General features: G+C 50.1%; 1 protein-coding gene across 2 annotated transcripts; it reads left to right on the forward strand.

Moving 5' to 3' along the window:
* Nucleotides 1–697: 697 nt before the first annotated feature.
* On the forward strand, nucleotides 698–12606 carry NGB (neuroglobin). 2 transcript variants are annotated; one of them, XM_027637889.1, is made up of 4 exons: nucleotides 698–5989; nucleotides 7748–7859; nucleotides 9257–9376; nucleotides 10527–12606. In XM_027637889.1, the coding sequence occupies exons 1-4, from the start codon at nucleotides 5940–5942 to the stop codon at nucleotides 10671–10673; spliced, it is 429 nt and encodes a 142-aa protein (XP_027493690.1). In that variant the 5' UTR covers nucleotides 698–5939; the 3' UTR covers nucleotides 10674–12606. The 2 variants fall into 2 exon arrangements, with proteins under 2 accessions (XP_027493690.1, XP_027493689.1); XM_027637888.1 differs by lacking the exon at nucleotides 698–5989 and adding an exon at nucleotides 6238–6414.
* Nucleotides 12607–12937: the final 331 nt, after the last annotated feature.

The following is a 12937-nucleotide window of genomic DNA, read 5'->3' on the forward strand; positions in this document are numbered from 1 at the left end:
AATAACTTCCAGGCAAAACCCCGTTGGAAACAAGTCTGAGAAGCAATATTTAAATAAAAGTCAACAAGAGTACCAGCACCAACTATCCCAGTGTAAGGCAAGGCCAGGAATAGCCAAAGAAACCAAACATAAGAAGCTGAGTAAGAAGTTATTAATTAACTTCAAATATGAGAGAGAAGCGTCCAGAAAGTGAGAATGCAGATTACTGAGAGCTGCTATGAGAGAGTCATGTGGAGGGGGAAAGCAAAAAGGCTGCTTCTCAAAATGAAGGCATAAAGAGCAATATCGAAGTTAATGAAAAACTGTCAGGACATAGGTAGTAAGAGATGCATCAAGAGTTAGATTGCTGCTTGGCAGAGATGAAAAGGCATGAACCGATGGGTCACTCTGAAAAGTTGTGACCTACACAGCTTCAAACACTTTTATAATAAACACCCTACTGGGTTATTTTTCTTGTATGCTGGTTTTTATCAGGCTAGTTAGTTTTTTCCTTAATCATTCTGTTTGGTCTTTCTGAGTATTACCACATTTTATACTACAAGTCTTCTGAAATACCTTTGTTTTGAGCATTATTAAAAAGATAAAATTAACAACAAGTAGGTTGGAGATACCCTCAGGCACCTCTTGTAGGACTGCATCTGTGCCTGCTGATTTTAAGTCTCTACTGCTGACAGTTGCTGTTTGACATCCTATTTGGTTACTAATGGATTGGGAAGTGCTTTGTGATATGACATGGTACATCATTCTCCTCAAGACAGAAACTTAGTATTTATTCAACACTTAGGCTTCTTTGACTCTAGAGTTTGCAGGTGCAAAATTCCTCACTGAACTGGAAAATCATTTTTGACAAAGCCCCAAAACTAGAATGGCTTAGATAGGTGAGGAGGAGAAGACCTCAAGCAGGAAAGGATCCTGCACGTAGAACGAATAACACATGGGGTTTGCTATGAGACCAGATGGCTGAATGCAAAGCTGAAAGGTGGGAATGCTGGCACAGCCCTGCCATGAAGAAATGGGTGCAATGAAATATAAAATCTTTATTTTAAAAGATCATGTAAAAAATGCTATTCCTGTAGACAACCACTGTACATCAAATGTTTGTAGGAGATGGCCTAATCAATAGTGTCAATTCAAAGTGCACAAAGGAGGGAGAGAACAGACGGAGTGGAGATCAGAGAGAAGACGATCAATGACAAATCAGAAATCAGCACCCGCAGCGCTTCTGAAACAAGTCAAACTCAGCAGGGAAACTACAGAGGAGGGTCCACAGGGAGTAAAGCATCCTTTCACCAAGCTTTTGCCATGATGTTTCAGCAGCTGAAGGATGATCCAGTCCAGAAGCATAAGGACAATCAGAGGAAGACCCAAGACCATGTGCACCATTCCTAGGTAGGACAGAAGCCAGGTAACTGTGCTAACATGTTATCAGGCATATTAGCTAGAGCACCATGCTAAGCAAATGAGGCTGGAGAGCTTTGGGACCACAGGTGCTTGCATCCCACCAGCTTGGAATGCGTGCACATCTGTAGTTGTGTCTTAGGACCAAATTCGTCTTGTGTGTCAAGACTGACATGGTTGATACACTCTGTGAACTCACTTTGGTAGAGTGACTTACAAAAGGCAGAGGTTGCTTCTTGGAAGATCAGCCTGGTAGTGATGGATTATCACTGTGCTAGAGAGCACAAGGTGAGTAACAACTGGGATAAGGTCTGAGCATCTTTTAAGTGCCAGACCTGATCCAACAACTTTGTGTGGTCACCTTTGGCTTCTCTCACCACTTCATGCCCTCTCATCCTTGTAATGTTTTCACCTGCCTGTACAAATGTTCCCTAGCTGGCCACAGGAGATTCAAGATAAACCTGGCAATGTCTAGTAGCAAGTTGAAGTCAAAAGGAGTTTTCATTTTATTCTGCTACTGAATCCTCTCCCACACATTGCACCTTCTCCCTCTGCCTATCCCTCTTCTCTTAGCCCAGATCCCCAAGGTTGGTAGTGCTGCCCTGTTCTCTCCACAGTTGTGGTGGCAGCCAGCAAGCTCTGCAGCTTGCCTTAATCATTTTATGGAGAAGATTATTCCCTCCTGCATTGCTTTTGATTCTTGTTATGCAACTGTATTTCGTGACTTGCTTTGCTACTGAGCTGTGCCACACCATGGCCTGAGGGGATAGCTTGAGAAGACTGCTGGGAGCATTGCATGAGTTCTGATCCCACCTGAGGATGGGGATGGGAGTCTGGGAAAAACAGGAGCTGTCATGGTCTGAGGTTTTCAGACTGGGGACAAGGGGAAAGAAGGGGATTAGGCAAGCCCAGGAGTCTATATAAAAAGTGAGCAGGGAGCCTGAGGCAGCTAGATCAGAGTGTCATTATGCATGAAGACTCACAGGTGTAGAATTGGAAATGAGCACAAATTCAAAGGGGAATATGGGTTTGTTAGTGCAGCAGCTGGGATGAAAATTGATGATGCCACAGCAGCACATGCAAAGCAGTTGTTCCTGGGCCAGGCGGATAGGGCCTCTCTGGGCAGGAAGGATTGTTCTCCAGGTGCTGTGAACCCTGACTTCAGTGCTGGGGACTGGCATTTGTGAGCTTATTCTTAGTTCTGTCACACGGTTTTATGAGATCGGGCAAGTTTCTTTCCATGTGGGAAAACTGAGACAGAGAACAAGTGAAGCTGACACTTGGCAAGGGCAGTTAGGAGTGTTGGTACTGTAACTTGAAGGGGCTATAGATTACAATAACGAGACTCACTGCAAACTAAAAACATAAATTTGTGTTCTCCTAAAGCACAAAAGAGTGTTACCATCCTCGTTGCATGTCAGTGAGTTTCTCCAGAAACTCCCCTTTCTCCAAGTAGTCTACAGATGATTTTGGAGCAGTCTGTGCTGCTGACTCAGTTGTTTTTCACTCATGAGAGTTCTAGGGATGGTCTTGTAGAAATCCAAGAACAGCTCAGAAAAGAGCTGAGCTGCCAGGTTAGGTGCATGAAGCCAAGGGAGCTGGAAAGCATTGCAGGAAACCCTCCCACCATGGAAACATTTGCTGTGGTCAACCTCTTGCTGAGATTCTCATGCTTGAAGGCTCACAAAACATTTGGAACAAGAAGGGAGGTTTCCTTGTTTGTTTTTCCTTGTACTTTAAATCCTCTCTGGACTCCACTTGTGCTCTCAGAACCTCAGTGCTCTGACAGCAGGAGAAACTCCACTGACAGCCACGTAGCTGCACGGGAGAAGCTGCTTTGCACACAGGGAAGAGCACCGTGTCTCCCAAACCCTTGCTCTTTCAAGTCATGTGAATGGTGGTTCATATGTTTCTTACCCCTGTCTCCCACATCAAGTCCCTCCTTGCAGCTCCTTCCTCCTGTGCTGGAAGACCTGTGCTGTACAGGTTAAAAAATCCTGGCTTTATTAAGGGAGGGAACATGTACCAGTGCCAAAAGGCAGCAAAGGGATGGATTCACTGTTCAGAGAGTCAGGGAAGGTGGGGAAACTGCTCCTGAATGTATCCAGCCCAGAAGGAGCTGTTGCTGGGGGAGGCAGGGAAGAAATTAAGAGTTTTTAGACTCTGCTGAGTGTCATACCAGCGTGAGGTTTGGGTGCCAACAGGCGAGTATGGCCAGCGCATTGCCCCTTTCATTAGCTGGGGTACCTGTATTTCTCATGAAAGGAAGGCATGTCATGCTGAGCACTCTCATTGCTGCCATTATGTCTGGGGTGCTCTGACACTTGAACCTTGTCTGCGTGCGCTCAGCATGCAGCCACCATCTGCAGCACAGAGGGAAGGTGCAGGGGGGAAGGCTTGGGACAAGATTCACCGTTTTCTCTTGCTGTCATGGCTTCCCTGCTATTGTCTGAGACACCCTTGCCATCAGGAACAATGGCTGAACCTGTACTTTGTTGTTGCCCTGGGGCAGGGTAGCTGATATGGTGCCTATGTGGATACCAGGAAAGGTGTCCTACATCCCAACTAATCTTCAGGAGCTGATCGCTCTTAACTGCAACAACTTGTTTTTGTGATATTTCTCTTCCTCCACTATCAGCCAGGTCTGAATGTACTCAAAATGTTGCTAGGCAAATACTCAGCCTTGTTTGCTGCTCTGACTTCACATATGTGCGTCAACTCTACTCCTCAATATCCTGTGACCTGGGATGACTCTCCAGGATGGAGATGAAAGGATGACTCCTTTCCAGTGCCCCAGCAGCACACCGTTGCCTATCTGTTCTTCTACCCTTTCTTGTTAGCAGGGCCAGGCTGTACTGTCCAGCAGGCTCTGGTGAAGCTCCACAGCTGTGTGGTTGACAACTGGCTGAAATGTCAGAGTACCTTGTGCAGATGACACAAGATGACACTTCATGCTCTTTGCTGGCCCGCTCGATCAGCTGCAAGATAGATAAAGGTTAATGTTTGTGTTGGCACTACTGGGCCAGCATTTGTCCTGCTCGGATTAACCCGGTATTTCCCACTGCTTTCCTAGCTGCCCTTTCAGGCTCCTTGCAGTTTCAGTGGTTATCATCACAGTGATTTATCATCACTGCCCAGTGAGAATGTTCCCTTTGCAACCACACAGCTAAGACGCTGTTTTTAGTGGGAACTTGTCCTGGACCAGAAGATGGTGGCCAGCAGCAGGAAGCACTGCAGGCTGGCAGTTTGTGTGTTTTGACTCCCCAGCTATGAGATGGCCCTTCATCTCATGCCTTTTCTTCATTATTGAATGCTTTCAATTTATCCCCTGTTCTCTAAGAATACAGACGTGTAGAGATGGTATGCTTTTTGGGGTTTTCTTAGTATGAAAGGTAAAATGCTGTATTTCTAAGAGGAGTCATGATTTAGCAGAAGCCATTTGCATTTTCCCAGGACTTGGAACCTTTGACATTAATTCAGTCTTTTCTAGCAGTGGCATTTAACACACAGTATACTTGTGACATCATTTGTTTTCTGGCTCAGTGATCTGACAGTTCAATGTTTTTGTGAGCTTGTTGGACTCTTCCTTCAAGAGCCCAGCTTTAGGACAGGGTTCTTCAGCCTCCTCTAACCCTTGTGGAGCTTTTCCTATGCAGCATCTTGTCTGGTCTGCACTGAGAATGCGAGGTCTCAAAATCCTGAGGAAACAGGTAATTTATTCTGGCACTTGCAGAGCCATCTCGGGTGGCTTACTGCTGTCACTGCAGTCAGTGCTGTCACTCTAGCTCTATAGGAGAAAGGCCCCTGGGAGACAAGCTGGGGTTGATAATGTACCATTGTGCCTTTGAACTTGTCTCCTCCCAGGGATTATTTTCAGTACTCCTTTATGCCTACACTGAGTCAATATTTTCTTGGGTTGTGTTAGAGGCTTTTGTCTTCTCTCCTGATTACAAGAAATAAGTCTGATGTACAGAACCAGAACCTGTAACAAGATCAGCACAGTTGTTATTTTTGTGCAGACTGCAATGGTTTCAGTAATATTTGTGCTTCTGTATTGCTTGCATCCTTCTGAAAACCTTAACTTTCCTGATTTCTGTTGTACTGCTTGAGACCTCATTTGCCCCTTCTTGCTTTGTTTCCTCTGTGCTGCCTACATCCTGGGGCCAAATTAAGCAGTGTCTGAACAAGAAAGAGAATCTGTGCATCCTGAACGCAATTGACAAAGATGATATGTCTTCCGATCTGTTATTAACAACTTTGTCTGGTTTAGCTGTCTTAATTAGCCTCAAATTAAATTCGCACTTTGCAGTGTCTAGACTGCGTCTGCCTATGGAAATAGCAGGTGGCTGCGTGGCATCCAGAGTCTCAGTGGAAGTGGCCAAGAGCAAGAGGATGGCGGAGCATCGCTGAGGCCCTCCCAAGCAAAGTTACGCTCAGAAGGAGCTGTGCTGAATGGTGAGGGAAGTGTCCGGGTCCCGGTGGTTCCCTCGCTGGCACGGCTCTGCGGTGCTGCTTCGCCCGTAAAATCAGGTCGACGGGAAATGTCAACCGTGAATGAGCCGAACTTTCTGTTCTGCCCTGCGGACCCGGGATAAGGAGGTTTGGGGATTTTGAATTTCGTTTTTCTTCCTTCCCCCGAATGGGAAATACTCGGTGAGCTCTTCCTTCCCCGGCCGGGACAGCCGCGGGTGCAGCAGAGGGGCCGCGGGGCAGAGCGGGGCAGAGCGGGGTAGAGCAGGGCAGGGGCGGCGGGCGGGGAGCGGATGCCGCCGGGGCGGGGGGCGCGGGGGCAGGGCCCCCCCGGCGGAGCGAGGGGCGGGCGGCTGCCGCTCGCCGGCCCCTCCGCCCGCGGAGCCCGCGGTACCAGCGCCTCGCCTCGCCTCGGGCGGCGAGAGGCAGGGCCCCCGCCATGGAGAGCGGGATGCCGCTGACGGGTGGGCAGCGAGCGCTGATCCGGGAGAGCTGGCGGCGGGTGAGCGGCAGCCCCGAGCAGCACGGCCTCGTCCTCTTCACCAGGTGAGCGCGGCGGCGCGATGCGGACGCCGGCACCCCGGACCGACCCGGGAGGGAGGGATGGACGGGCTCCGCTTCTTGGAGAGAAACGCTTCCCTGTGCTTGGCGATGGCTCCCAGACAGCTCCCTTCCTCTGACCTCTCTCCACTCCCGAGAGCGACGGGGGCCGAAGCTCCTCCATCGCCCAGCCGCGGGTGCCTTGGGGCAGGGGCGTGGGGCAGTGCTGGGCTCCGCTCCGCTCCCCCGCCTTTCCCACCCTCCGCCAGTGAGAACTTTGTTACGCGGAGGTGGAGGGTGAGAGAGAAGCGGCGGGCAGGGTTTGTGCGTTTCTGCCCACTGATCCCCTGCCTTGTCACCACGACTTCTGCTGTTTGAAGGGCTGCTTGTACCCTCGGCTCTGGGAAGCGTATGGAAGGGGCCGCCTGACTGTTCCCTGATCAGGGAACTGCTGCGCAGCCCCAGGCACAGATCTGGCCGCCGAGGAGGGATTCAGTGTCAGGGCAGAGGAAGTGGTGTGCCGGGGGTAACGACTGATACCCAGCTTCTTGCCTAATCTGTGCTAAACAGATTAATATATCAATTATGTGAAGAGAAAAAGGAAAAAATCAATGAAAAGTCGTTTTAAAAGAACAGTTGGAGAGTTGATGAGCAGCTTCTGGAACAAGTGAGATCCTCCCAGAGCAGGACTAGAGCAGTGACAGCAATGTGGGGGCAGAAGGATGCAGTAGTTTAATGTGCAGGATGATGAGAAGAGAGACTGTCTTGCCTGAATTCCCTGTGGCCTGTTAGATCTATCTGGATGGCTGCTATTGAGGCCTATATGTGCCTGACATGCGGGGGCAGGGAAGATGGGGCAGGGGCAGGGGGGGCGGGATGGAGATGGTGAAGGTGTCGGAGACTGACTGAGTTTGTGCACGCCTCCTTGCTCTAGACAGCTGCTGGAGACCTTCCCTGATTTGTGAGCTTTTGGGTTAAAGGGGATCAAGAAGTGCGAATGGGAAGAGTCGAGCCAACAACCAAGACTGGGGAGAAGGGCTAGGCTGGGAGGAACTCCAGTGAGCTGGGACTGGTCGTCAGGTGCCATAGACATGTATCTGAGAGCTGGGGTTGTGGGCCAGGGAAGTAGAGAGGTTTTTGCCTATAGCTAATCTGGATTGCCCAAACCCAAAACTTTCCAGAACTTTTGAATCCTTTACAGGTGGGAGAGTTCAGTAGGTGGGAAGGGAAGTAAAAGGGGGCTGTGGTTGTGCTGCTGTTGGGGTTGTTCCTGGGGTGAGTAGGACTTTAAATAAAGCTGAGGAAGTGAGAAGATGGGGTTTCTTTCTTGTTTTTGCAGGTTGTTTGACTTGGATCCTGACCTGTTGCCCCTTTTCCAGTACAACTACAAGCAGTTTGCCAGCCCTCAGGAGTGCCTCTCTGCCCCTGAGTTCCTGGATCACATTAGGAAGGTGAGAGAGGTGCTATGGCATGGCTGGAGCACAGTCTCCATGGAAGAAGAAGCCCTTAGGCAATGACTCAAGATTATGGTGTGTCTTACCAGGGAATGCATGGGAAGTTTCCTCCTGAGACAGTAACTGCAGGGGTTACTTTTACTAGCAGAAGGCACTACTGCCAGGACAAAGTGTCCTGCAACAGTGGGGAGGGAATGAGGATGCGGGTTGTGGTGGCTAAGAAGCACCATGCTGATTTTCATGCCCTTGTCTGAAAGTGAATTGCCTCTTGTGAAAGCTGGAAGCCTCCTTCTCCTACCTGAGTGAGATGCCTCAAGGAGCTCGCTTCTGTTCAGACAAGGACTGAAGCCCTCTCCTTGGCCACATGCTGACCAGGAGCTGGCACAGAGCTGGGCAGTGGGCCAGGCTTGCATGGACCCATTAATGTGGAGAGGCTCTTGGTGCAGCTGCAGAGCCAGAAGGCCCACAGCATCTCCCAGAGAGCCTCTGAGCACAGCCTTTGGCTTGCAGATGCCTTCATAAACTGCCTGGCTCCATCTTAAACCAGTTTGGTGCCTTGCTTGCCTGTCTTTATTCCTCGTAAGAGGCTGTTTCAGGACTGTGCTCCTCTGATAGCTGCAAGCTTTTTATTGCTTTCCAGCCTCTGTTTGTTGGCAAAGTTAAGTCCATTTTTACTTCTATTATTGCTTTGAGCCAACATAGCTATTTGCTCTTGTTGGAGATAAATTCCCTGCTGAAATTATAGGGCACAATTCTATTACCCCTTGGCTTTGCCAAGATAACCATGCCCTGGCTTTAATCTCTTCTTCTAATTTTGTATGTCTGTTCCCTTCATCCTTCATTACATTTCTCTTTCCTGTTTCCATTTGGTTCTTGATGCTCCTGGGAGACCATGTGGTATGTGCTTTACCAGCCCAGGTCAAGAGACCTGGCTATACTATCCACCCCATCTCTTCAAATACCTTGGCTGATCTTAGAATCAGAGTGGCCTTATTCACAATTGCGCTATCTTGGCAACTCCTAGTTGGAAACTCCAGTCCTAGCAACTTCCAGTCTTCCCATACAGTTGTCCTGGGGTCCTAGCAGTTGCAATGACTGCATCAGCATTAGGTCTTAGCCTGCAGCTGCTCTGCTATAGGGCTCTTTACCCTCTCTAGGACAGGGTGGTTAGCTGTGTTGCTTGCTGTGCACCTCTGGCAGTGTCCCATGGCAGGATGTGGTGTGTGCTGCTGCCAGCATGCCTCACTGATTTGACACACAGATCACAGTAGAGCAAAGGAAAGCTCAGAGGGCATCTGCTGGGCTGGGAGCAGGTCAGGCTGACAAGGGTGAAGATTCAGACTCTTTGTTCCTCTTGCTGTTAATGCCATTCTGCCTTTCTACTCCTGCACCAGGTGATGCTGGTGATTGATGCTGCTGTGAGCCACCTGGAGAACTTGTCTTGCCTGGAAGAGTATCTCTGCAACCTTGGCAAGAAGCACCAGGCAGTTGGTGTGAAGACCGAGTCTTTCTCGGTGAGGTGTCCTCTCTTGTTCTGTTGCAGATGTGTTTGTGCACCCCTGCCTGCAGCCCTTGGCTGTCCCCATCCTTATCCTGGGTTCAACTGGCTGGAGAGAAAGCTGGTGGCTCAGGGCATCCCGCCCAAGGTGCTGATAACTATGTAGTGATATCTGCCCTTGAGGTCCCCTCATTTTCTGTCCTTCCCCAGTAAGCCCAAGGAGAAAGGAAAGATGGGTGCAAGGCATTTCCACTGTTTGAAAAGGACCATGGTTTGGGGTGCTGCGGTCTCTCCTGTGACACAGGGCTTCAGGCTCAGCCTTTGCCCTGGATCTCTGCATCAAATGCTCTGGGCAAACCTTGCCACATCTGGAAAAGGGAGCATCCACTTCTCTATGTCTGCACTGAGATGGGGTTGCTGCACCCCAGCCCTTTCTTCCTCCATGGCAGTAAGACCTGAGCATCTTATGTATTAAACCCTTGTTTACTCCTCTCCTGCCAGCAAACATGGACAGAAATGCTGGATAATTCAGAGGGAATGGCAGGTTGAAGAAAAGGTTTCTAACCAACACATGGCTCACTCCTGATACTACTGGGTTTTGTCCTCTTCAGAGGGAGCAGGGTGCCTTTTATTTGTGGTAGTGATCCTCACCAGCCCTGCCCTTAGTGTGTGGGTACCCCTGTATGGGGTTGCTCATAGCTCTGTGAGGAGCAGTGCCCTGTGGAGAAGCCTGAGAGGCATCAAGGCAGGCCCTAAGCATCCAGCCTGGGATCTGACTCGCTCTCCTGACATCAGGACGTGGCTCAGCTCTGCTGCTTCACTGCTATGCCAAGGGGTGGGGCCAACTACTTGCATGTGGGAGCCGTGGAGGATGGATGTGTCCCTCTCCCCTGGTGTTGCATGTGTGGTGTCAGCCCTTGGTCCCTGCCTTGCCCTCCCCAGTCACCCAATGTGTGGGATGAGGGCCCGCATAGGATGGGGAAGGGGATGACATGGGCTGGCTCTGGGTCCCCTTTGAGCTGCCAGGGATGGGAGGCCTGGTACTGCTAGTGGAGGAGGAGCAGGTGCCCTGCAATGGGAGAAGTCAAAAAAGGTGGTGAAGTGAGACAAGGGACTGCATGTCATCCTCTGCTGCTGAGCTTGACACCTCCCTCTTTGGTTTTCAGACTGTTGGCGAGTCCTTGCTGTACATGCTGGAGAAATGCCTTGGCACTGCCTTCAGCCCAGAGGTGCAGGAGGCTTGGAGCAAACTCTACAGTGCTGTGGTGACAGCCATGCAGCGTGGCTGGGACACCCACCCAGAAGGGGACTAGATCTTGCCAGCCATCCTCATCCCTGACCATGCAGCAGTCCTGAGCACAGGGAGCACTCACACCACACTCTCTGCCTCTCTGCACTGTCTCTCTCTGTGCACCAGCCCATTGCTGTCTCCACTAGTCACATATGCTTTGGGGCTCTCACACTGATTCAACCTTGCTTCAACACATCTCTGCCTTTGCTAAGGGCTGGCAGGGTACGTCCCTGAAGTGAAACCTGGATGTGCAGCAGCACAGGTATGCCACCCTGCCCCAAGTTCCTCTGGGCTAGTTGGAGCACCAACACCCATGTACCTATTCTGGTTTTTAGCTGGCTCATCTTCCTTCCTCTGACTACCCACCCTAGTTAGGTGACAGCTGGCATAGGCCTCTTGGGCTTATTTGCCCGAGGTCCTATTTGCTGTGCCTGTACTTGCCAGGTCTGGCACTGCTCACTCCTCCTGCGCTGCTGTGTCTGGTCCAGCTGTGGCAGTGATGGATTTGGCTCCCTCCGGGAGCAGGGGCAGGGGCAGCAGAGGTGAGGGCTGGTCACACCATGGGGCTTTTCCCCCTTTCCCTTCATCAACACATCACTAACATGGTTAATCCTGGTGCTCTCTTCAGTCTTGCCTCTGCCCTAGATGGGATCCATGGTTTTCCCTGTGTCAGGTTGGCCACAACTCAGTAGGTTTCCTAGGGATGATTCAAGTAGTGGTGTCACATTAGTCTGGGCTGCCAGCTGAAAGGCTTTGTGTTGGTTTGGCCAGTTGGTTTAACCTTAGAGCCACCTGAAATGCAGCAGCAGTGTCTGTTTACTGCTTTGTGATGAGGAGAATAAAATAAATACAAGGCAAAGATGTCTTAAAATAAAAATGAAGGTTGCAATCATGTCATGGCAACAGCTTCCAGAAATTCTGGCTCTTGGCCAGAGGAAGCATAGCTGGAATCTTTCTGCTGATGCTGTCAGAACCTGGAGTGCTTCCCAGCTGCACACAGTATCCATGTGCAGAGTTCCTCTCCCTCACAGGAATGAGAAGATAGCATCTGCCAGAAGAAATCCCAGAAAATGGCTGAGAAGCAGTACCTGAGGACTCTGGAGGAAGCTGAGCTTGAGCACTTTAAGGAAGTGTTCATCTTTATATGGAAGTCACTGTGGAACAGGCAGAACCATGTTTCTAGCCATCACTAGCCCCAGAGCAAGTTTCGGTTACAGGGGGATGGACAGGAGGAGTCTGGTGTTGAGGGCTGAGATGGTCCTGTTCTGAAGACACATTCCTCCAATACTCAGATGTCCTCCAGGCTGGGGCAGGAGAAGGCTCCCAAGCCCATGCCATGGAGGTAATGATGGGTCTCTGATTTTCTGATACCAGGCCTGATAGTAGCCATGGGCTTCCAGCAAGCAAAGAGCCTTCCAGCTGTGTTTGGTAGGCAAACTGAGAGGTATTGTAGATCAGGCAGTGAACATCCCCATGTTCATTGTTCTCCCCATGGTACCATGTTCTACCTCTGCAGTGCTACAGTGTGGTGCTGTGCATTCTGGCCTCTGGCTCTCTCCATCTGCTGGATGAGGCGAAGTCCTCCCCATTCTTGCACCCAGCAATGAGGGACGGAGGACCCAGGCCTGGAGGGAGGCACTAGCTGTGATGGCATGATATGGGGTAGGAGGGTTTGGGAATGCGAATGTCCCCTTTGCAACCCTGTTCTGGGGCATCAGCCTTCAGCATCATGGGAGTGTGACACCTTCTGGCTCTGTGTGACACGTAGGCAGCTGTGTGATGGGTGGGATGTGGATGTTACTGCCCCAAAACATCCCTGCTCCCTCTAGCTTTCCCAGCTCCTTGACTTCTCCTTTTCTGTGCCACATTTTGTGTAACTCCCAAGAGAACTGAACTAGTCTGTGTGCCTCTTATACCCAGCTGTACTGTTTAATAAAGAACAAGAGTGAATCTTAGCCCTTTTTGATGCCTTATGTTTATTTTAATATAAAAGGCCCAAGCAGGCCAGAAAAGGAGTATGACAGAGGGGTTTACTGGTTTCTTGTTGGCTCTAGCTTTGGAGATACTAGTCACTGGGAACACTTGTGTAGTGCAGCTAAACTGATGTGAGAAGGCATCCAGCAGCAAATGCCTGTTGGAAGTTTTTGTGCATGGTAATTGAATGGGTGGGCAGCAGAGGGGCTAGCAGAGACATCCTGCTACTCATTACTCATTACCCTTCAAATATAACAGTCTCTAATGGAATTAGAATCTTAAGCAATCAGCCTAAAAATCCCTTTTCTGTTG

Source organism: Corapipo altera, unplaced genomic scaffold (assembly GCF_003945725.1).
Source record: "Corapipo altera isolate COAL_440 unplaced genomic scaffold, ASM394572v1 23, whole genome shotgun sequence".
NCBI classification, from domain to species: Eukaryota; Metazoa; Chordata; class Aves; order Passeriformes; family Pipridae; genus Corapipo; species Corapipo altera.